Here is a 25,601-nt window from a genome sequence, read left to right as displayed (position 1 = left end):
CCTAGATGAACAACTAGGTTCTCACAAAAAGAAAACTCTCTTCTCACAAATAAGAAAAATAAAAAAAAAAATGAAAACTAGAAGAGCTGATTCGAATGACTGCTCTCTAGGTTCTACTTATAGAACATAGAAACCCTAGAGACAGCCACAAGGTCGAATCTACAGCTGTACAAAACTTTCTTAAGGTAAACATGATTTGCAGCTTCAGAAACATATTCTGACGCAGCAAATCAGACCAAAAAAGGAAACTTGCCATAAACGAGTACGGTCTTAATACCTGCCATAAACAGTGTGTATAATCTGATTGTATCAAGACACAATCGAATTTCATAAGGAAAATAGCAATAGTCAAAGTTTCCTTTAAAAACCAACTTTCCATAAGAGAATTGCTTCTCTTACAAGAAATTTTCATATAAGAAAAGTCCAGCTGAAAATCAATCTTTCCTAAGTTAGAAAAGAACAATAAAACCGAATAATAAATGTGAGAAAATCGGATTGGAAACACAAAGCAATCTCACCATAAATAAAAAAAAAATATTTTGGCATCTAAATTGCCAAAAAAAGGACTTTACAATATCAAAATTTAATTTTAATATTATATTATTTAATAAATAATATAACAAAAACATATAAACTAAAGTTGTTGTATGATCTAATAATTAAAGGACCGATCAGATGATTAATGTGATGATTTTTTTTTTTCCTCTTTTCTCTCTTCAATAAGATAAAATACGAGAAATATTTAATTGATCTAAAGACGATCTTATAAATATTATTATTTAAGGTTTAGGTAGTCATCATCGTGATCTTTGTGAAACTTCCAAACTGAAGCCATAATTCCATTGTTTGAAGCCTTAGTAGACTTGCCAATCCTCTGTATCTGCACCAATATTATATTACATTTAATTTAATTATAATGACTTTATTATAACAAAGTAATATATTGTTACCAACAAAACATTCAATTAGTGAAAAATTAATAACGGGAAATGCATTTAATAATGGGTACGTACTTTTGGCCTGGGAGTATTATTGTTCTTCTGGATCTTTACTGTCTTTAATTCCACAGGTCTGTTTTCTATGTATTCCTTCAATTTCTCTTCATTCATGCTATCTATCATATTGGTCTGTCAAGAATATATAATTTATTGGACATTATTATTATTATTATTATTATTATTATTATTATTATTATTTATATATGTATATAGTGTTCCTAATCCTTATAAAATATTATTCACATACTATTTTACTTTAAAAATATGAATTAAAATATATTTTGTAAGCCAAAAGTCTACATTAATTTAATTTATTAATAATAAACATACAAATATTAACTTTTAAGTATACAACATTTTGGTTTGAGAGCTCTGCTGAAAAGGGATAGTCTTTGTAACAGAGTGAGATGATTGATGTACTGGCATTCCTGGGGCTGTTGAGATATTGTGAATATGGCAATTAATAGTAAATTGGGAGTGGAAGTAGAGGAAGAATGGGAGGAAAATGATGAAGCTGCTACCAACAAAACAAAGTATTTTTGTGAAGTTTGAGAGGCTAGTGATCATGATGTTATGCTATATATATATGGACAAAAGGATTGCCAAAGTGGAGTGGTTTTACAAGGAGCTGTTGATGGTCAAAAAGTTGGTACATATTAAAGATGGCATATATATATATAGTAGCAGCTAGCAGGATGAAATAGAGAACCAAGAGAATGTGATATTGGGAGCGGATCAGGTTAGAGAGGTGGAAGAATTTTCTAGTGATCAAAGGAAACGGTTGGGACATTAATTGGTGATGGATACAGGAGTAATTGCCAAGATGGTATTAATACCCATGGAACTAAGAACATGCATGGGAGGAGTGGACATAACGTATCAAATGGAGAAGGGAATTTTGATTTTATATGCTTAAATAATTAAAAAAATTTATTATTATACCAAAAATTTAAACCATAAAAAAACTATACTTTTTTTTTCAAAACTCCAAAAATACCCCCCTCACAATTCTCTCTCTCTCTGCATCATCTCTCTCTCTCTCTATCTCTCTCAGCCAACTCTCTCTCTCTCAACTCACAGTCGACCCCAACGCCACCCACGAACCCAAACCCCATCGGACCCAAACGCCACCCACTCTCGGACCCAAACGCCACCCACTCTCGGACCGAAACCCACTCTCTCTTCCTCTCTCTCTCAAATCGCAGAAAAAAAAAAGTTTCACAGCCGATGGTCGGACCTTGGGGTCCGATGGGGTCCGACCAATCGGACCCATCGGACCCCAAGGTCCGACCATCTGACCTCTCTCTTCCTCTCTCTGAAATCTGAAGAAAAAAAAAAAAAAAAAAGTCCCACATCCGATGGTCGGACCCCATCGGACCTCTCTCTTCCTCTCTCTGAAATCTGAAGAAAAAAAAAAAAAGTCCCACAGTCGATGTTACTGGTTACTCTCTCTTCCTCTCTCTCTTCATCTCTATCGCACTTTTAAGTCCACCATCTTTCTCCAACTTACTCTTTTATGTTACTGGTTCATTTTGTTATTATTTTATTTTTATTTTAAGGTTATTTTACTGTAATTTTATTTTATTTATTTATCACATTTTTTAAATATTATTATACTACTCTATTTTTAATAGTAATAGAAAAATAATAAAATTTATATGTTAGTTATTTTCTTCAATATCCTATGCTCCAATATATATTCAACTTTTCATCTGTTGTTCCACTGTTATTTTTTAGTTGTTCTACTTCTTTTCTTTTTTGATGTCTTCTCCTGTGTGTTCTCTTGTTGTGCCACAGCTCCTTCTATTTTGCTGCATTTGTTATGTTGTCTCTTTTCCCACCAACTTCCATCCTCTCTCTCTCTTTTTTTTTTATCTTTCAGTGGGAGGTAAGACTAATACTGTTTATAATTCTTTCATAATGGTTACCTCAACCAAATATTAAGTGGTTGGTTTAACCAATGTAATTTAAAATAAATATTTGTTAAACATACGAAACAACAGTGGAACAACCCAAAAACAACATTAAAAAAACTATGACAACTCCAGTATTAATGAATTTAATATTTCTACTTCATCTCGCTAGAATTAATAGTTGTTTTTCAACTGTTCAGGTGTTGCTGTGGTGGTTCTGTCTGTGGTTGTGGAAGATGGAGGCCTTATTTTTTTCGGTATTTACAGTATAGAAGAAAAAAAAATGGGGGAGGACAGTATAAATATAATTTCTACTGTGTGGCAGTAAAATTAAAAATTTTTGCTCAAAATTTATTATTTTTATAAAAATCCCCTTAAATCATGAAGGTATCATTGAGAGAGACTCGATGCCCACCTCTTTTGAGTGAAAATGATCTATTATTAAAGTTTGGGTTTTTAATAGTGCGAATGACATAGCTAAAGCTGGAATTGATCCGAAAAAAGTAAAAATGAGGGAACAGACAAAAATGTAGACTATGAGATGGAGAGGAAATATCTTCACAAGGGGAAACAAATTCAAGCTAATGGTAATACCGAGCTCATGACAGTGGTAAATTTTGTTCAAGGGACCTCTCATGATGAATATCAGAAGCTTTCGAACACTATGGGGCCAAGAAATAAAATTTCTATGAAGACTCGTGCAAGGTTGGAACATGTGGAAGTAGAGGTTGTAATGATGTTTGAACTGGTCATGGGAATGCAAGAGGAGAGGGTGGCAGACCAGTTTGTTTTGGAGAAGGAGGAAATATGGGTCACACACAACCAACTATTGAGAATGCTACTACTGAGGTGAGTCTTTTTGATTCTTTGGATTTACCATCTCAATTCTCTTTTAGTGAAACAGCGAGCCTTACTGATCAAGACCACCGAACACAATAAAAATTTTAAGTTGAAATATCTAAGGCACTGGGAATCCTGGGACATTACGTGCTCTACAATTCTATCTCCGAGAATTTAGCCTGACTATTATTTTTTCGCTGATGTAAACTAACCAGGTATCAAGTTGAACGTCTTAGCAGTACTCTTCAGTTAATTTTTAGATGGTGGATTGTGTGGGTCTTATAATAGGGGACTGTTTGTAAAGACCGCTTAGCTTTAATTTAGAAATTAGCAGATAATTAGAGTTTAATTATGAAAATTATTTATTAGTATTGAATTACATGTTTATGATGATTTATTTGAATTCAGAATGCATTTTATATGTAATATATAGAAAATTTTATAATTTTGCATATTTTGTGTCCGGTAATATTGGAACGCGGTGTTTGACTATTAGAATCACATCCTAGTATTTTTAGTATAGCGGGACAATATAATTAGACATTGGGAATGTCGAGATTAGTCGGGATTTTAGAATTTCTCAAAATATCCCTTAGTGCCATTTTATGACTTTTAGTGTAAAAAGGGCAAAATAGTCATTTTGCCTAAATGACTTTTGTCCTTTACTGAATTTATTATTGGTTTAAATCTGATTTTTAAGGTTAATGTTAAGCTGATATTTAGTAGATAAAACCAAATTCTTTTTACTCATTTTTCAAAAATAAGAAAAAATCAAGAAAAGGGTTCTCTCTCTCCTTGCCTCTCTCTTTCGAAACCCCATGGAAGCAGCTAGGGTTGCTGAATTTTTTTTCCTTCATTTTAAGCTTGTTGTAGCAAGGATTGAGTGTCCTTGATCTCTAGGTAAGTCTCTTGCAACTTCCTCCCTAGTTCTTGAGTTTCAAGTTTAGAGTTTGTGCATGAATGGATGATTTTCCTACTGTTGTTGATGTAGTTGTTTGATATTATTTTTAGAGGTTTAGTTATGATGTATTGTGTTGATTTGAGCATGAATTAAGGGATATTGGTAGTTTTATTCAAGTTTTGAGTTTTAGAACTTAAACTTGGAGCTTTAATGGTGTTTTTCAATTTTGAGCTTGAGTAGTTGTTTTATTGTTTGGAAAATGTTTATTGGGGTACAATATGCAGGTCTGAAAGGTTTAGTTAAGTTTGGAATCGATTTGGTTAGGGTTTGGATGTTTTTGGGTTTACAATGCTTGTAAAACCGGTTACCCGAATTTTGCAGTAGGGTGTCCCGAAAAATCTAGCTCGTCGATTCGTTCTAGTTTCAGGTTTCTAGTTGGTTGATTCCCTGCTAGTTTAGGGTATTGCCATATTAAGTTGCAGTAGATAGGTTTTTGGTTTATAACCTAAGTCCCAGTTGTGATTTAGCGAGTCACTTATCTGTGTTGTTATCGATGTGATTTAGGAGCCTATAATTCACCGAGTAGTTGTTCCACTCAGGTTGACCGGCACACCTGAATTTCGGAATTGAGGTAAGATTAGTATAATGTCATGCATATGTTATTACATGTTTATCGTACATGTTGTTTATGCCTGTTAGATTACATTGATAGCAGTAATAGTATACATAGAGTTGTACTGATTACTGATAAATGTATGTTGGCTGAAATAATTTTTTAGTCAAATTTTTTTTATGATCATGTACGTTTTAGCTATTTAAGACATCCTGCAAAATTTTAAGAAATTTGAAAAAAAAATTTATACGCGGAAAAAAGGGCCCAAAAAGTGTGTTTGGTTTAACTGAGATGCATCAGATTATTTTAACATCCTTTTTTTAATGTTACTTTTGAATTTGTTTTTGATATTTTACAATTAGTTTTGAAAAATATGCTACATTTCACAGAAGAAAGAATTAGGAAAGAGAAAATGAGTGTTCTTAATTTCTTGTTGGGGTTTTTATGAAGATTCATGAATGGTTAAATTAAAATGAATAGATTAATGTATTGAATGATTCTATATGAGTCAAAAACTTGCTTTGGCTATGGAGACTTTTTTTTTTTCTTCTTAAATCTGAATCTTTAGTGTCGTATTAAAACTCTTTTTCTCTCTCGTCTTAGTAACTCTCCAAATATTTGAGTTCTGCAGTTTGGTACTTTGCATCCTCATTCGATGAGAGTTGTGGCTTCCTAATATCAATATACATATTATTTGATTGATAATACTAATCAGTTGTAATTAAATTTGATTATCTCCTTCTGTCATGTAATTTTAGTTCAGATTTGGAAGTTTACAACAAAATTATTTTTCCTCACACATTTTGATCCACCCGTATCTATTCATTTGAAAATTATTGTTTGTGGGAAAGAAATGTCTAAAAATTATGTTTTGATTTCGTTAATGGTTTTTGATGCAAAGAAGAGCAGATAAATGAAATTGTTTGTGGGAGGAGATGTCTAATGAACATGTTTTGGTTTATTTTATGATACAAAGAACGAGAGAGACCATGCAAGAGGTGCATCGATCTCTTGCTGGAGATGTTGGAAGAATTTTGAGACAAGAAAGAGCACCAGAGATGGGGAGAGTTCTCAGGCAAGAGAGACCATCGGAGGTGCATCTCTTGCCGAAGATGCACCACTAGAGACGAAACAACATCATAAATATAAAACTTACGAGGTTATGTGCTTTTTCTAAAAAAAAATGTTATGTTTTAGAATGGGGAAGAACGGGTTATGTTCCAGTGTTTCTCACCCCTCCAAACTCACTTTCACTCAAAAGACGTCTCACGCCCTGATATTGGCTCCGAGACACTCCCACCGATGGGGTCTTTTTTTGGAGCCCCGGTAGAAGAAGCTCCTTATATATATATATATATATTACACAAAAATAAAATAATAAAATGAGATATATTTTTTTGAGGGTGGAATGCTAATTACAATCTCTTATTACAATTTTTTAGTCAATTTTTACTTCGAAATCACATGTCAGAATTTTTCTTTTTAATTTTTAATTTTTATTTTTTTCAGTATCATCCCTTCTGATATTCTAGTTTACCATACGCGTCCAAAAAACTTCAGATGTATTTTTAGCACGGTAAACTATTCGAAATTAAAATTTTTAAAAATTTACAGGAATAATATTATAAGTATAACGAACACTGCTATAAAAAATTAAAAAAAAAAATATTCTAACATATGTTTCTAGTATAAATATTGACTAAGAAATTCTAGTAAGAGATAGAAGACTACCACTCTTATTATTGAGATGCAAATAAAATCCCACAAATAAAGTCTGCCCCCTCTGCTCTCCATCATTGCCTACGCTAAAACCCACCTAATTATATCATGATAATTAAAGCTAGCCTAGCAACAATATTATAATAGTTCTTCTTGGTGTTTGATAAAATTAATAAAAATAAAATAGTATATACAGAATTAATTAAAAGTGTAAGGAGATATATAAGATATACCCATGATTTGAGATCTTGTATATCTTGTTTAAGGGATCCCTCTTCTGTATCTGCAAGGTACTTCATCTCTTGCCAAGAAACACCCTTACTATTACAGTACTCTGTTGTATTTATCTTCTTTTTCTGCTTTCCATCCTTCATTGTATATATTTATTAATTTGTAGCTATAGCCAATGTTAATGTTTTCTGTGTGTACTAAGGGAAGGTAATAAATCACTACATATAATAAAAATAGTTGGCGTTACAGACAGAGTATGTATTGAAACGTTAAAGATATGTACTAAAAAAAAAACAAAAGAAACGTTAAAGATAAGTGTGAAGAGTATAAATGCATATGACGAAAGCCCAGGAAACATGTAACATGAGCATATTTTATAAAGTATAAAAGTTTTTAAAATATCCAAGTCCAACTCATGTAAAGAATTCATGAGATATATAGATATACATTTAATGGGGGTATTTATTTATTTTTACTTAGTGTTCATCTTATTAAATTTGGACTATGTTGCTTATAGTGTATTCGATTTATGTTAAATACAAATTTTATATTTTAAATTTAATTGGACTAATTACTTTTTAATATTAAATTATTTATATTTATTAAAAAATATTTTTTTTTCACATAATTGACAATAAAATAAAATAAATTATTGTTGTTTTATATCTCCTCCAACAACTTAATATAAATAAGGGATATTGGCGGCTAAACCACCTGAATTTTACGGTTTATAACACTTAACCACAAAAACTAAATTTTTGGCGGCTAAACTACCTAAACCCTAGTTCCGTTTGCTCTACACACCTCCGTCCAAAAATCACAGTTGAGTGCCACGGTGGACTGTCCACGTGTACACACTTGTACACGTGGCAAATTTTTAGTGGTCCACATAATATTAATTTTAAAAAATAATTAGAAATATTTTTAAAAAAAAATAAAAAATCTTTTTCTATTGTTTTTTTCTTTTTCTTTTTTTCTTTTTTCTTAATTCTTTTTCTTTTTTCTTTTGTTCTGCTTTTTTTTCTTCTCTCAACAAAACCAGTGCCCTTCTTCTTCTTCCTTCTTCTTCTCTAAACCCACAACTTCTTCTTCCCTAAACCCACACCATAACCAACATTAGACCATATCACTACCACGGCTAATGATTAGTTTTTTTTTTTTGTAAGATGCTACTGCTTAGTGTTGGTTATAAGCACAAATCAAAGAAAAAAATTAGGGCAAGAACACAACAAATTGAAACACAAATCATAAATAATATCACAAAGTCCAAATAAAATCTTAACTCTAAAATCCCAATTAGATCTATAATCTTCTCTCTTGAAACCATAACCACCACACCACCACTACCATCACACCACACCTTTAACAGATCCGAGCCCAAACGACTCCATCCAAGCACCATCTGCGGCGATGACGAGAGAAAGCGAGAGAGAGTGAAAACGGGAATCCTAGTCGAAGAACCATCTACATCTTCCTCCGTCCAAGCACCATATGCGTCGACCTCGCTTCTTGCCTTGCGAGTTCAGATCTAATGTAACGCCCTAAATAATTAGGCACGCTACCCAAGTTACTTACGAAACCCTAATCCCCTAAACGGGATTACTAAACAAAAGGCGTAGAATTTAAACTTTTATAATAAACAGAATGAAAATAAAACTTGTAATAATTTAAACTTTACAACAATTGCGATCCCAAAAATATTTACAAATTTTATTACAAGTTTCTTTCTTTCAGCCGACCTAAGCGGCAAGATAGAGTTTAAAAAAAAATACATCGCTGGTAGACCCTTAACCAGCTTGGTCTGATGTGGCTCAGACATGTACATTCTTCGTCCAGCTCCTGCACTCATGGCTGATCAGCTAAAGACTTACCCTTTCCTGGAAAGTAGAGCACCCGTGAGCCAAGCCCAGCAAGACAGTATAAAAAACAACAATAATAAGCTCATCATGTTATTTAATTAGAAATGTCATTCAAATATGTTTGTGTGACACAGACCTGCATATTGCACTCAGATGCCCATTTATGTCTACGTGGCGTAGACCTATGTATTGCGCTCACACATCTATTTATATCTACGTGACGTAGACCTACGTGTTGCTCTCACACGTCTAGATACAATAAGGCCTTAGAATGGTTCATCTCGGTTATGGTTACCGAGTCCAACCTAATTATGCCTTAAGCGTATAATCCTTGAATCTCATTACATTTAACATGGCATGGCATTTACACACATATATCACTAGGGTAAAAATCCTAGGCTATTAAACCGTTCCTATTACGGTAATAACCCTAATCCCGGTTACTTAAACAATCATACATATTACTTTCAAAATAAGCACCACTCCGCATACTCTACGTGCTAACCACTGTCTTACCTGTTGTCCCTCTGAATCCCCAGGTGCTCCTGATCAGGTGTCGGTAATCCTAGTCACACAACCCGAGATTTCACAAATAGGGTCAACCCCTGATTCCATACTCATAAAATTTAATCATTGCATTTGAAATTTAGATAATCATACAGAGCTCGGAACGAGCTTTCCAACGATATAAACAACTCCCAAATCGGAGTTTGAAAACAGAAGTTATGAATTTTCAAAATTTGCACCCAAACTGCCCTAGAAAATGAGGGCGTTCCGCGGCATGCCCAAGCCATGTCGCGGCACCTGGGACAAAACCCAGGTTCCACCAACAAGGGGAGGGTCACGGCATGCTTGACACCTGGGTTGAAAACCTAGAAATCAGCCACCTGCAACACGATTTTCAGCCCCCAAAACCATACCAAATCAATCCAAAACTCAACCAAACTCTCAAAACATGATCACAACTTATCAAGCTCAAAGATAGAATATTAAAATACATACAACATGCATTAACATTCACAATTTTCCCTGAAAATTAGATTGCACAATTAACTCAAAAATCATGCTCAAACTCATAAAATCCAAGCTCAAGAACTTGAACTTAATTCAACATACCCAACTATTTTTCCAGCAACAACATCATCATTTAACTTGAATTTAAGATATTAAAGAAACCCTAGAATACCATCTAAAGCTCAAACAACCACCACACCAGGAATTCAAGCAAAACACACATATATTCCCAAAGGAACATCACTTCATGCAACACATAAATATCATCTTCATCAACAACCTAATCACTTTAAGGCTACCTAGTAGGAATTAGAGTTATAAAAACTACCTCAAGAATCACTTTAAGGCTAGCACAACAATTCGCCAACACTTTACTTCAATTTCAAGCTAAACCCAAGCAATTCACCAATTGAAATCTTGAAAATCCAAAGAGAGTTAGAGAGAGAGAGGGATCGGGTGAGAGAGAGGGATAAACACCAGAATTTTTATTTCTTTTTCCAAAATCAACTTCTTTTGATAAATATGAAAATATAGGTCAAAAGACCATTTTGCCCCTAGGGCTAAAAATCAACTCACATACACATAAGGGTAAACATGTCATTTCATATATATCTCAAACTCAATTAAATTTCAGATATCACCATTAAATAAAAATGCCAAATATTTCAATTCAAATTGCATTTCGGGCTCGAACCCGATTCGGCCCGAAATACCCGGTTGTGACTATACCGCGCCAACCTGTTAGAACACACCTGAAAAGACAACACAGGCATACTATATAATAATGTAGTTCCATTAAGCACGTAATTAAACTAATTTCATCATTTTACCCTTCCCGAGTCATAATTACTAAAATGGCCCTAGCTCACCAAGGGGGTCTTACCATGTTATAAATCATATTAATTCACATATATTGAACTATATAATAATATAATTCCTCAATTATTCATAATTATTTAATTTGAGTTTTGCTAATCTATTTCTTAATTCTAGGGTATTACAATTACCCCCTCCTTATAGAAATTTCGTCCCGAAATTTACCTGAACGGATATTTCTGCTGCATACCCGTCTCGAGTTCCCAGGTTACCTCTTCCACTTTACTGTTTCTCCACAGTACTTTTACCAGTGCCATTGTCTTGCTTCTCAAGACTTTCTCTCTTCTATCGAGTATCTGCACCGGTTGTTCTTCGTATGACAAGTCTGGCTGGAGTTCCAATGCTTCATAGCTCAGAATATGGGATGAGTCTGAGACATACTTTCGAAACATTGAAACATGAAACACATCATGTACAGCTGCTAGCGCTGGGGGCATAGCCAACCTGTACGCTACTTGCCCTATCCTCTCAAGGATTTCAAAAGGTCCAACGAACCTTAGGCTAAGCTTTCCCTTCTTACCAAAGCTTTTAATACCCTTCATCGGAGATATTCGGAGAAATACCTTGTCCCCGACCTAGAAATCAATATCCCGACACTTTGGATCAGCATAACTCTTCTGTCTACTCTGAGCTGCGAGCATTCGCGCTCTAATCTTATCCACTGCCTCACTTGTTCTCTGAACAGCCTCGGGACCCAAGAACTTTCTTTCACCTACTTCATCCTAGTAAATAAGTGATCTGCACTATCTTCCATAAAAAGCTCATAAGGGGCCATCCCGATTGTTGTTATATAATCAAAAATTAAATAATACATCCTATATAATGATTCACAACAAAACTAAAACTAAAAATAAAAATAAAAAAATAATTAAATTATAAAATTAAATAAAATAATACATCCTATATAATCAAATATATATCATAAATATATAATAAAATAGTTTAACATATTTTTTTATTTAATAAATAATTAAAATAATAAAATAAAAATACATGAGTAATATATAATTGTTTATGTTAAATACTAATTTAATATAAATATTAATTTTTTAAAATATTTTTATAAATTTTCTAATCATTTAAAAATAATATATAATTTTATTGTCATATTGTTTCTCTTAGAATCAATTTAAGTAACTATTGTTTAATTAATAATATTTTAAATTTTGAAAACTTATGTATAATAATTTAAAATTATACATTTTCACTAATTTTAATGAATAAGTTTTTAATAAAAGAAATTTATAAATAAATGTGTGATAATTCTTTAATTTAAATTCTTATAAAATTTTAAATATATTAATAAAATCAAAATTAAGAAAATGATAAAAAAAAATCTCATCTGCGTGGGATTATTTATCCCACCCTGCTGGATGGGATAAATAATTCCAGACATATGAGATTAGCTGGATTAGTTATCGAGACTTCTGCCATGACCAAACACTAGATTGGATAAATTAGCCTGTCTAATCCAATCCAATCCTGCGTACTAAACGGGTCCTAAGAGAAAACTTTCGGGATGACCTATGCCCTCAAAATGGACGTAATAATTCATCAAGGATAAATCCTATTTATTTTAATCATAATTTATTATTATTAATGATAATAATAATACAATTAATTGTTGTGAGTACTTGCCCACGTAGAATAATAAAAACCTATATAATCATCTGTAGTATTAATAATAGCAATAATTAATGTACGTACTTAACTATATATTGTGGTAGTACCTACCTAGCTAGCTATAAGGCTTTATTGATTCGCCTCAAAGCAAGATAAGCCAATAACCTATAGCCCACAAACATAAACAACATAACAGATATACTAATCAAAGGACTAATCTGCCCTTCAATATCCTCTTCAATGAATCTACAGCTTGCATTATGGATATCACCACTGTCTCTTCTTCCATGTCTAGAGCATCCCAACAAAGCCGAAATCGCCTCCCCTTGGCCGTACTGGACATTGATGAGAAGCCTGTAAGTGTAAAAAGTTGTGGAAATGTATTTTATCCAAGCCAAACAATAAGGCACTTTGTGGACATAAAATCCTCCAGTCAAAACGAAAGCCAGCATAGTGACGGTTACTAAGGTGGAGGCCTGTTTAGCATCCATAATAGCGGCCCCTAGAGCAAGGCCAAGGCCTTGAGAGACTAGAACATAGGCTAGGAGAACCAAGAGTGTCATAACAAAAGCACTGAACTCAGGCTTCAATCCAGCCATCCAATAAGCGATGGCAAGGAAGATAGTGGGGAGGATGAGCTCCATGGGCAAGTCTCCCACGATTCGGGCCATGAAATAAGACGAAAGAGTGTACATACCGGAGGCCTGTTCCTTCATCAAGATGGCACGTTCTTGAGGGAATGCAAAGACTGAATTGAAAGAGGGCAGAACACCCCAAAATATGGTTATGAAGAAGAGAAGGCCGAGTCGGTCTTGGACGTTGAGATAATCCGAGTGCCACCACATTAGGCCGGCTAACAATGCAGCTGTGATTACTTGGAAAACTCTTAGAGCGTTGAAAGATTCGTGCTTTCTCTCTTTGAGGCTTCTCTGCAGCAAAATGCTGAAATGGCTTAGCCATGTGGGAAACCCTATAATTATATCACAGCATGATATTGATGATCTTCTTGATCTGGATAATGAGTCTTTATTGGTGGAATGATTATTATGGCTAAGAATTATCTCACTGCTGAAGCCTGGTAATTCTTTGGTCGAAGCATTATTATTTGGGGTTTCCAGGCAAGCAGATTTGACCTTTGGAGCTAACAAAGCGTTGTAAGAAGACACTAGGTGTTGCTTCACACTCGCCGATTTATCTCTTTCGTTATTAGAACCTTGGAGTTGGAAAGCACCTGCAATTTTATCATAAAAAAAAAAACCGTGAGTGATATAAAATTAAGGACCCAATTAATTAGGAGAGCGGTTAAATTAATTGAAGCTTTTAATTAAAACCATTAGTATCATGATCATGTCATTCTATGTAACTGCTTTATTATTTTATTATTTCATTTAAGAACCCTTAATTAAGAGGCACGTACATAAAATAGAACTTAAAAGTGAAACTCGCTACTACTGTCGAGAGTAGAACTTAAATATATAACTGCATATATTCTAATAGGATAATATTGGATTAGTTAATTTGTTAATTAATCGATCATAACGTACAAACTACCATCTATGTAACAATTGGGACTATATGTACTGTAGATGAGTTGTTGAGCAATTAATTAATTAAACGCTATAGCAAAAGATTGGGAACGAAATATATATATATATATATATATATCTCTGTACGTACTTCACACTTTCTGCACTTTCATTTTCTGTACTCTAGAAGTATTATTTGTTTTCTAGTGGAAGAAAATAGTGTCCCATGCATGTTATGCATTATCTTAAAAGCAACTATAAACATAATAATATATAAGATGTGTTTGCCTATGAAAAATGGCGAGTAGGCAGACAAAACTTATTTTGACAAAAACAAAACACCATTTAGTGCGGTGGAATGACATTATTGGTCCACTAATTAAATAATATGACACTTGAATTTTCTTTGACAAAGTAATAATTTACTAGGTAGAGACGTAAGAAATGCACTAACACGACTAAATAGAATACATTATATTTGTTTTTATAATAATAAGAACAGACTATATAGCTGATTTTAACAAGCTTTCGCAAAAGCTGACCAGTGTTGGTGCTATTAAGGTGGGAGTCCACTGAATTTGGTGCTGCCTGCCATATTAAATCACTAATAAAGGATGGGCCGCCACATTGGGTTTTTTTCTACTAATAATAATAAACCTGTACTCTCACTTTTTCTCTTTTAATATTTTTATTTTTTTTAATATATATCAGTTTTGTAAAGAAAAAAAGAAAGAAAAGTATTTTGTAAGATAAAATGCTCGTTGGACGTAATTGAAACCCAACACGTGTTACTGTTATGTTTTTTCTTTTCGCTAAAAAAGCACACAAAATTTCATCTAAAGTAATTAGGCACTTTCAAGGCTGTAGCCATATGATACAACCTCAAAAATAGATTATATGGATATACATGAAAACGGTGGAAATCTGTTATATATTAATCATCTAATGCTTTACTGCCCCATCAAAAAATTCAAATGGATCGAGCATGCTATCATGTTCTCAATACTTTTTGATACTAATTTGAAATATAATCAAAGTTTAATTTATGATTTTGCCAAAGGGATAATGATCGACAAGTAAACCATGTAAAAGCAATTGCAACCGTTAATAAAAAGAAAAAAAAAACATTTTAATAGCACTTACGTGGTTGCCCATTAACAACACCCACTAATAATTTTAGGAAAGAGTACTATCTCTATAATAATATCTATATTATATAATGTATTTCATGATTAAAATAACAGTAATTCTATGTCCCATAGAAATTATAAGTAAACTAGCTACATCTACCGTCATAAATCGCAAATTAATTATTGGTATTATTTTAGTTAATATTTACAGGATATTTCTTTCCTAGATTTGCAAATATTTGCTGGGTGCAACATGTGCACAAAAAAGTTAATTTTTCTGTATTTTTTTTTTGAAACATTTATATAGAAAATATATATATTGAGTGTAGCTAGTGTGATAGCTAACTACTAAATAATTTAATTATATAAAAAAATATAATAAAGGACACCTTTGAAACGCTCATAATAAGAAAACTTAAGAATTATATGTTTTAATTTCTCAAGCACCTAATGTAGTCAAATCATCCTCGATATGAGGTGGAGAAAGTAGATCGTGGATGATTTAGTAAAGTTACTTAATTAGACAAAAACTCTTAAAGTTGCGTCTATTATAAAATGTTCTTTTTTTTTAAATGGTATTATAAAATGTTCTATTGTCACATTTGTTCTGCCCAAACAAGCTCTAAAGGGAAAATTAAAGAACAAATTAATGAACAATATTTCTAGTTTGTCTAAGATTTTATTGATTGGTACATTATTTCTTTTATTTTTATTATTTATGACACTCATTTCTCATACTATAAGTACCTCATAATAATAGTGTAGTGGGAAAATAATATCAGTAAAATTTTATTTTAGTATTTATTAACCACACCTTAGAGCTTATATATCCTACGTATACCTAACACACACATATAAGTAAATATAATATATATTTTTTTAATTTTTTTTTTATGTAGTTAACTAAAAATATATATATATAATGCCTAATTGGTAACAATAGGACACATAGTAGCTAGTTTACCCAGATATAAGGATATCTTGTTTCTAAAAAGCAACAATACTATACCTCAATGATAAAGTGGGTCAACTGATCATCAGTCTCTATATTTATGCATGTATATTGAATGATCACAATGAGGACATCATCCCTCAAAAAAATCAGGATAGGATATTGGTCCATAAAGTTCATCATCTATGTACATCCAAGATATCGCTGATTAATCCCCTTAAGAAAAAGGGACATATATATATATATCATCATGTGGGTACCATATAATATATATATATATATAAATAATATATATGGACTCCATACTCAATGCCATGACGTTTTGATTTTCTAAATCTTCGTACACAGAGGAAAAGAGATTTTGTTTGTTTGACCTGAGTAATTATACGTTATGCATTGGAAAATGTTTCTTCATGGCACTAAATATCAATCCATCGCCATGTGGATTTCCAACAACAAAAAGATAACAACAACAACAACAACAACTAATAGCTTGCTAGTTTTGCTTTCCAATAAAGTGGATCTTTTCTCGCTACTCTCTGTGTTTTTCTTGCGCACTATTTATATAGCTAGGTGTGAGTGTCTTTATGTCAATATAAGGACATCTGTGTGTTATTTGGAAATACATATTCAAGTTTGGATCCCTAGTTTCCAGAAACGAAGGAAACGTGTCATGTGCTCTGATTTGTGATTTATAGAAAAAATGACAAAAGAAAAAGTAAAAACAAAAAGAGGAAAGGAAAGATAGGGCTTTTGATAAAGTTTTTCCTGACAGGGCTGAGGCCGAAGAGATATATATTAATGTTATCTAATCTTGTTTTTGCTTGAGATGGAAATTAGTATGAAATCAAGGAAAAATGAAATTAGTATGAAATCAAGGAAAAATAACAATAATTGAGAGTAGAAGACAAGTGGAAGTCACTAGACTAGAGTATGTAGGCTTCTATTTTTTCTTTTCAGTGAATGAGATAGTACCAATTTTTATACGGAGAAGGCAAGAACATAATGACCAAAACTTCAGACAATTAAGAAAACAATAATATATATATATAATATTATAAGAGTCAATTGCTACACAGGCCGAGCGAGAGTATAGTAAAAATTTTGACACATTTTGTCACTGAAAAATGGCTTATTGGGCAATGGTATATGTCAGTCATCGGTCATCATCAAAGCTCGCGCACCATCCTTAATTATTCACAGTCAAAATTAATACAGCTACGTACACACTTCACCATTATAGCCTATATAGGAATAATATTATTTTTAATTTTCTCAAGTCAAATGAGCGTTACAAGATATTCTGGATTATTACTGCGCTATTTAATTTTAAGAACTTATGTCTTTAAAATCTTTTTAATATATACTTTAAATCGTTACTGAAGTGAAGACATTGTTAAATAATAATACATATATATTGGTTCCATGTTGCATCGATTCAGAATCAATTAAAAGAGACAATAAACACACACAGCCCATAAAAGCTAGTAGGCAAAAACATGAGAATAAGTACTATATATAATAACTATGAGCAATACACACAATTGTTAATGGCAGACACCAAATATGGAGAAGTAATACTAATTGTTAGTGGGAATGAATTATAATCATGTCCTAACGCAGTATATATATATATATATAATAATAGAATAATAATAATAATAGTGATAATGATAATGGACAATCAAATATGCTGCATTCTGATCTGGACCACCTGGCTACATATCTAATCTCTATCTATATCTCTCTATACTAAATTTAATTTATATATTCTTCGTATTATTTTTGAGAAAACAACAAATATTATAACCATCCATGTATGAAAATTAATTTACTAAATATATAATTAAAGAAACACACAAATAATATAACTTGATTATTGACGTGGCATCATGCGATCGATCGAATTCATTTTATGATGATCAATAACCCCAAAAAAAAAATAATAATAATCGACTATAGTAGTAGAGTGTATATATTAGGGATAGAGGAAAAGGTTAACATACCGTTAGCGAGATCAAGCAGGAAATCCGCAGGGTTCATGGGGAAGGACGGCGAAAAGCCTAGGGAGTCGAAGTAGTTCATGGCCTCATTCCCTTTCCCATAGTACAAGCACCTTCCTTCAGACAACACCAACACCGAGTCAAACATCTGGTAAACCCGGCTCGAGGGCTGGTGTATCGACGTCACCACAGTCTTCCCCTTCTGAGCCAGTGCACCCAACGTGCTCAACAGCCTGTGCGCCGCGGTCGAGTCCAGACCCGAAGTCGGCTCGTCTAGTACCAACAAGCTCGGGTTTATGAGTAGCTCGTGTGCTATGCTCACCCTCTTCCTCTCACCACCCGAAACTCCACGAACAAAGCTGTTCCCTATGATCGTGTTCTGACATTTCTCTAAGCCTAACTCAGATATAACCGACTCGGCTACCGAGACTTTGTCCTTTCGCGAAAGTGTTCTCGGTAGACGAAAGAGGGAACAGAAGATTAATGTTTCCCGGACCGTTAGGTGTGGATACAGAACATCGTCTTGTGATACGAAACCGGTTCTTTTTAGTACGGGTTTACTGAATTTTCTACCGTTGGCCAGAACTGTTCCGCTGCAGCCGTGTCCTTGGAGCCTCCCTGCAATTGCATTTAGAAGCGTTGATTTTCCGCTCCCGGAAGGACCAAGTATGGCCATGATTTCTCCCGAGAATGCCATTCCTGTGACTCCATGCAGGATCGTTCGTTCGTTCGTTGCCGACGTTGTTGATCTTTCATGATCGGACGGTCGTGGTTCGTTGCCGAACATTCGTCGACCGATACTGCTGGTTTGTTTGTTGTCGATTTTCACACGGTAAGTCACGTCTATGAACTATAATAATGATGAAATACAGAAACATTTGATTATTCATCAGCAAATACTACTGACTTATTATTAACTTCGTATAAAGCAATAAAAGCACCTGATGATGATAATGATGAAAAGGAAGGAACGAAATAATAATAATAATAATAATAGAAAGCATTTAATTAAAAAAGGAGATTAATTATATGGTACTGTGTGTCACGTACCTTGAGAGTAATGGGAGAGCAAGAAGACATTAAAGATGGGAAGCCACGAAAATCTCGAGGGATATCTTTGGAACGATCTACACCGTCCGATGAGTCTCCATTGACAGTTTCACCGCCACCAAACGGTGCAGGCATTATTATTATTGTTATTTATAAAAGATCTTGCTCTTTCTGTCTGCCGTTAAAAAAAGAAAAAAGACAGGGAAACTTTAAGAAAGAAAGAAAGAAAGAAAGAGAGAAAGAGCAAGAAAAAAGTGTAATAGTATTAGTTGAAGTAGTGATGTTTTGTTAAGGATAGCAATGAAATGAATTTGAGAGAGCAAAGGTTGAGAGGAGAATGGGGTATTTATTTAGGTGTAAGGATTGAGTGCATGCCACGTCAAAGGTGAAACGCCCCACAGCAAAGGGGCTACGTGGAAGCCTTATGTGCCAGTTGGCAGCTTATGGGTTCATGTGAAGTTCATTCTATATATTTCTCCCTCTTCTGCCTTCATCAAATATCTTTTTAATTTTTAAATTTTAAATACAGTATTCCTTTTTAATATATTATATATTTATGTATGAGTAACACCAATAAAGACTCTTATCAAGAAAAAAAAAAAAAAAAAAAAAAAACACCAATACAGACGGTGATGGAAATAAAACAACTTCTCAGAGCTAGTGCTACTACTTATTTATGATTTTTCTTTAAAGAAGATGGAAAGGGAGAGAAAACAAAGGGAGGGAGGGTCAAATCTTGTTTGCTCAAAAAGGAAATATGGAATCAAGGAAAAGACAGTCAATTGAAATGACGAGCATAGGACACGTGGACTGCACTTCTCTGGCTTTTTTTTTTAATAATTATTTTTCTTTCCACTAAAAATTAAAACACTAGATGATTCAAGGCTAATTAGCCATTTTTCGCTCCAACTTTGACATATCTCAAATCATCATACCCCTAAACTTTTTTAGCCGTTAAAAATTTCCCCTGAACTATTGAAATTGTTAAATTGTTTCAGTAATTGTTTATGTACTAAAACATGCTCCCCAGACTTTGATATCTACCAAATTATGCCCCTCAAACTTTGATATGTACTAAATCATGCCCCCATGAACTTTCATCCATGTTAGAATTTTTTTACTAAAATTAGACAAAAGTCTTTAAATTTAACAATCTTAATAGTTCAGGGAGAATTTTTAACGGCCAAAAAAGTTCAGGGGGCATGATTTAGTACATGTCAAAGTTCGGGGGAAAAATTGCTAATTAGCCGTGATTCAAATACTAAAGCAGTCGGGTCATAGCAGTTTTTTAGGAGGAAACCCTAACTCTACATGCAGGTTGACTTCGAGAGTTTTGGGATAGAAGTTCAGACAGCAATAACTTGAATCGAACTAACTACTTTTCAGTATTCTATATTATGAAGACATGAAATAATCAAATCTAAGCCCCAAGAGCTGAAATTATATCAGCTTGCACCCTGGAAGCCAACCTGGGGACTTTTAGGGTTTCACCTAAAACCTAGGTTGATATTCCCAACTACGGTTTTAGTTTTCGGGACCGTCTTAGTGCAAATGGGTTAAGCTTTTCATTGGAACATTAACTAGATATACCATAGACATATTTGAGGCATCAGAATCAAATTCGAAGTAAGTTCATTTTTGAACACCCAGAGCACCCGGTGCCCGGGCACCTAGCGCCCAGGTTGATAATTTGTCAATCTAGGGGCCTTCCAAGTATCAGATCAACAATCTGACTTTTTCATCTTCTTCATCTTCATTGAAAATAGGAGAATAGGTACTTTCAGGGAAGAAATAATATTTCTTGGGTGCTAGAACCAAGGCACAGCGCCCAAGTTGACACCGAGGGCTGACCTAGCACCCATGTTGACATTTTGTCAACCTAGGCCAATTCTGATGATGTTTCCCAAGAACTCTTCTGAGCATCTTCTCCGTTTTCAGCAAATATTAAGATTCAACTATTTTTACAGACCAAATAGAACTTCCGAAGGGCCAAAACTGGGACATAGTGCCTAGGTTGACACTTGGCACTAGGCTCAGCGCCCAAGTTGATATATTGTCAACCTGGACTGTTTCCAACCAAGTTCTCAAAAAAGTGTTCCGAGCATTTTTTCCATCATAAAAATAATGAAGATTCAAGCAAACTCGAGGAGAAAGCCACATTCTTGAGACCCTAGAAATAGTGATGTGTACTTCCAAGATGAAAGGGGTAAGGACCAATGAACCACTTCACACTCGAAAGTACTTCCAAGATGAAAGGGGTGAGTTGTGTCGTTACTTTGCCCCGTGGCCCCTATGGTCGACAGTATGAGTACTTTCCTCGAGTACATGGACAGGAGTTGAACTTGAGCAACCAATTCAATTCTCTTTAAACTTGTGATTCGAATGAAGATTACTTTGAGGGAAGTAGCCACTATAACACTCTAGATCATCACACCCATAGAAGATCATCCCAAGATGATGCAGAGTTTGTCTCGGAGACATCACCAGAATTTCCTTCACATCCCCGTGGTGAGGAGACAACAGCAAGACCCAAGCTAACTGGAGCAGATGGTTGACTTGGAAGACCAAGAGACCTACGTGCCCTCTTGACCAAGAGACGGTCGGTGGAAGCGGGAACTTCTAAAGGAGACCCTACTTAGGTAATAGAAGCTCCAACTAGGACACAGACCACCACCCATGGGGTCAACCGAGCAAAATTCAAAACCTTCACAACCTTAGTGAAGCCCTTCCTATCCCTCTGAAGTTTAAGAGCCCTTCTTGGCATCAGTACACCAAAAGAGAATGTCAATTGTCTCACATTCACTACTTCGAAGTGTAGACTAGTCTGAAAGGTTTGAGAGATGATGTCAAGTGCAGAATCTTCCCTGCCATACTAACATGCCTATCTCAACGGTGGTACCTTAAGCTCTCTCCTGGATCGATCGACTCATGGAAAGATCTAGTGGATGCTTTTGGCAACCAATTCACTCCTTCTCAACAATGCCAAATCGAACCCAATGATTTGGTAGATATCAAGCAGCAGGAAGATGAGCCCCTTAATGACTACATCCAATAGTTCATAGAGGTTGCTGCTAAGACCAAAAGTCTTAGTGAGGACACAAGGATAATGGCACTTGCAACCAGACTTAGTTAGATGAGTCCTTTGTGGTCCAGCATTCGTCCCAGAGCGGTATACACCACGAATGACTTCTTAGATATAGCAGATGGATTTATCAAACTAGAAGAAGCTGTCACCCGGGCCAAGGTCTCATAGGTTGGCAAGAAGAAGTCACCAAACTCCCCATCCCCTGACACTGAGGCATAGGACAATTGAAAGAAAGGAGGAACCAACAGAGGTAAGAGAGCCAACAATGGTGGTAAGCCAGGCACCTCCCTTGGTTGAAAGAAGCTCAAGACTAGGGTCAGGATCTTAAAAAAGTATGAGCCTTGTTTTACCACCTACTCCATTCTCTTAGCCCCAAGAGAGGAGATCTATATGACCACACAGTCAACAAATGTCATATCACAAACCTTTTCCCTTCAAAGATTTAGGGAAGAGGGACATGAATAGATTTTATCATAACCACAACAATTACGATCATGACACTAATGAGTGTAATCAGTTGCCAGACGAGATAAAGTTTCTCATCAGCAAAAAAAACATGCTGCTCTTCAACTGTTTGTACGACCTAAAGCTCCAGCTGGAGGCAGTGCAACTCTCTAGCCTGAGCTAGTTACATGCAGGCTAGAGATTGTGCAAAAAGGTCCTGGATAATTTGGAGAAGCGTATTTAAGAGTCCTTACTGACTCAGCCTCTCCAAACGGGTCTACGAAAAATTATGCGCGTAAAAAAAAATTATCACTAGGTGATAATACAAACACAATTGTTATATTTTATCTTTAGTTTATATCCAAAGAGATCAAATAAAGATAAGAATTTTATTTTATGCTATCTTACAATGTCTTATGCTATTTTATTTTACCACCTATAAATTTTTATTGTCAATTTCAAAATTATGAATAGTATTAATATAACCTTATTACTAAGTAAAAATATTTTCAATTTTTTTAAAAATTAAATAAAATTATTATTCAATATTTTTAACTTATTGTTTAAATTAAAAATTATTTTCTCAATTTAAAATTTGTAATTTCTTAAAATTAGTAATCCTTATTTTAATTTTTCATGTTTCTAATTTCTTAAAATTAACAATCCTTATAGATCATTTTAAAGTTTCTAATTAGTTTAAATTAACAATATTATTTATCATTTCAAGTTTCCAATTTGTTGAAATTAAGTATCATTCCAAAGTTTCCAATTAGTTAACATTAATAATTTAATTTTTAATATTAGTTACCAACTTATTCAAATTACTTTTTTTTATCATTTTAAAGTTACCAATTTGTTATAGTTTCACCATTAATTTTATTTCAAATTTAATTTCTTTTTAATTAAAGTCTACACCATGTTACCAATTTACCAATTTCTTTTTAATTTTTTTTAATTAAAGTCTAAACTAAAATGTAACCAAGTTACCAATTTTTTTTCAAATTTTTTAGTTAAAGTATAAACTAAAATGTTATGCTACCGAAAGTTCGGCAACGTATCAACTTAAAATTGATCATTCCTAAATTTTCAATATCTACAAAAAAACTACACAAATACAATAATATTTTCTACCGCAGTATATGTTTTACAAAACCTACTTTACTATTAATGAATGTATAAGATATTCAAACTCTATTAATAAGTATTTTTTTAAGTAAATCTATTGCTTTGTATACTTGAAAATAAATTGTAGAACAACTTTGTTCTATCGTGTATGAGCAAGTATACTAAAGCTTTGGATTTAGTGAATATAGTATTAAAATATTTTTTTTATTAACATATTATAAAAGTATACTAACCTTCAAATATAACAAGGAATAAATTTTTTTAAACAATAAATAAAGCGACATCGAAAATTTATTTACCAAAAAAGTAAAAAAAATAAAAATAATAACTATAATTCTATACTTATGTATGCATATACATGTATACACATATGTATACACAAAAATATATATACATATACAAATATACACACATACATATATATGCATACACTTATATATACATACACACGTATATATACATACATATACATATACATATATACATACACACATATTTATATACATACACTTATACGTATATACGTACACATATATATACATACATAAGCATATATATTTAGATACATATATATGTATATACAAAATACACACATGTTCTAATATACACACATACATATACATAAATATTCTAACTATATACACTCAATATACACAAAATTAAACCCAAATTTATACACAAATAAAAATTAGAGGTTACATTGACTGAAAACGAGAATTCTAGTAGTGGACTCGGAGGCTCAAACAGCGGTGGCCAGAGGTACGGTCGGTAGTACGTCGTCGGAGTTACGCTTCAATTCTTTATTTTTCAGAAAAAAAAAAATTGAGGGAGATAGAGAGATTGAGGAAAATGGGTGAGAGAGAGAGAGAAGGAGATGATGGTGGTGGGAGCCGAAAATAGTGGTGAAAATTGAGAAGAAGAAGAGAAAGAGAAAGAAATGGGGAAAGGGGGTTCGGTATTGGATTTTATTGAGCTTCAACTTTTGCTAGTGCATTTAGGCGCGCCAGCAAAAGTTAAAGTTGAAAAATACTTTTGCCGGTGCACTTCAGCTTGCCAGCAAAAGTTTACCCTAAATGAAAAAATAAAACGCAATGTTTCATTAATTGTAAAAACTTTTTCCAACGCACTTAAACTCGCCGGCAAAAATTTTCACCTAATTTTCTGTGCACATCTTTACTGTGCGAAAAAGAAACTACCAAAATTTTCACTACTTTGGTCGGTGCATTTATTTACCGGTAAAAGTAAAATTAAATTGCCAATAATTAATTCACTTTTATCAGCGCACTTATAGTTTTGTTTGTAAAAGTGGAATTAAACTGCTAAAAATTTCTACCTTTGGCGGTTGGTTTACTATCTTTTGTTAGCCAAACTAAGGTACTTTGTTGGCAAAAGTAGGTTAGTTGTCGGCATAAGTGTTATTTGATGGAATATTAATCTGACCACCTTTCACCGACAAAGTTAATATACTGCGGTTTTTCTTGTAGTATGTTTATTAGTGAAGATACTTAAATTTATATGACATTTTTAGATACCTTTGTAATAAAGAAGAAGTGGAATAACTCCCAAAAAGATAAAGTAGATACATCATGCATGGTAACGGAAGACAGCTAGTATAATTAAACATATAAAAGAAAAGAGGTACACTGGGGTGAATCCTCACCTTGGGGTGGCTACCAAGCCCAAAATAAATACACCATTA

General features: G+C 33.5%; 3 protein-coding genes across 6 annotated transcripts; 1 reads left to right on the top strand and 2 right to left on the bottom strand.

Moving 5' to 3' along the window:
• Nucleotides 1-574: 574 nt before the first annotated feature.
• On the bottom strand, nucleotides 575-7,642 carry LOC115702352 (uncharacterized). Of its 2 annotated transcripts, XM_030629817.2 has the most exons (4): nucleotides 7,218-7,642; nucleotides 6,997-7,065; nucleotides 1,014-1,127; nucleotides 575-880 (listed from the first exon to the last, which is right to left on the bottom strand). In XM_030629817.2, the coding sequence occupies exons 1-4, from the start codon at nucleotides 7,356-7,358 to the stop codon at nucleotides 776-778; spliced, it is 429 nt and encodes a 142-aa protein (XP_030485677.1). In that variant the 5' UTR covers nucleotides 7,359-7,642; the 3' UTR covers nucleotides 575-775. The 2 variants fall into 2 exon arrangements, with proteins under 2 accessions (XP_030485677.1, XP_030485678.1); XM_030629818.2 differs by lacking the exon at nucleotides 6,997-7,065 and having other exon boundaries at nucleotides 7,218-7,633.
• LOC115702354 (uncharacterized) lies at nucleotides 3,335-6,779 on the top strand. Of its 3 annotated transcripts, XR_004008852.2 has the most exons (3): nucleotides 3,335-4,651; nucleotides 5,217-5,283; nucleotides 6,242-6,779. XR_004008852.2 is itself a non-coding variant. In XM_030629819.2 (2 exons), the coding sequence occupies exons 1-2, from the start codon at nucleotides 3,453-3,455 to the stop codon at nucleotides 6,387-6,389; spliced, it is 456 nt and encodes a 151-aa protein (XP_030485679.2). In that variant the 5' UTR covers nucleotides 3,335-3,452; the 3' UTR covers nucleotides 6,390-6,779. The 3 variants fall into 3 exon arrangements, 1 of the variants encoding a protein (XP_030485679.2); XR_004008853.2 differs by lacking the exon at nucleotides 5,217-5,283; XM_030629819.2 differs by lacking the exon at nucleotides 5,217-5,283 and having other exon boundaries at nucleotides 3,335-3,760.
• A 4,648-nt stretch (nucleotides 7,643-12,290) lies between the features above and the next one.
• Nucleotides 12,291-19,568, bottom strand: LOC115702351 (ABC transporter G family member 25). Its single transcript, XM_030629816.2, has 3 exons — nucleotides 19,249-19,568; nucleotides 18,202-19,048; nucleotides 12,291-13,818 (listed from the first exon to the last, which is right to left on the bottom strand). The coding sequence occupies exons 1-3, from the start codon at nucleotides 19,381-19,383 to the stop codon at nucleotides 12,707-12,709; spliced, it is 2,094 nt and encodes a 697-aa protein (XP_030485676.1). The 5' UTR covers nucleotides 19,384-19,568; the 3' UTR covers nucleotides 12,291-12,706.
• Nucleotides 19,569-25,601: the final 6,033 nt, after the last annotated feature.

This window comes from Cannabis sativa, chromosome X, assembly GCF_029168945.1.
Source record: "Cannabis sativa cultivar Pink pepper isolate KNU-18-1 chromosome X, ASM2916894v1, whole genome shotgun sequence".
Taxonomy (NCBI): Eukaryota; Viridiplantae; Streptophyta; class Magnoliopsida; order Rosales; family Cannabaceae; genus Cannabis; species Cannabis sativa.
The sequence above is the reverse complement of the archived record's forward strand: the minus strand, read 5'-3'. Positions and strand labels throughout refer to the sequence as shown.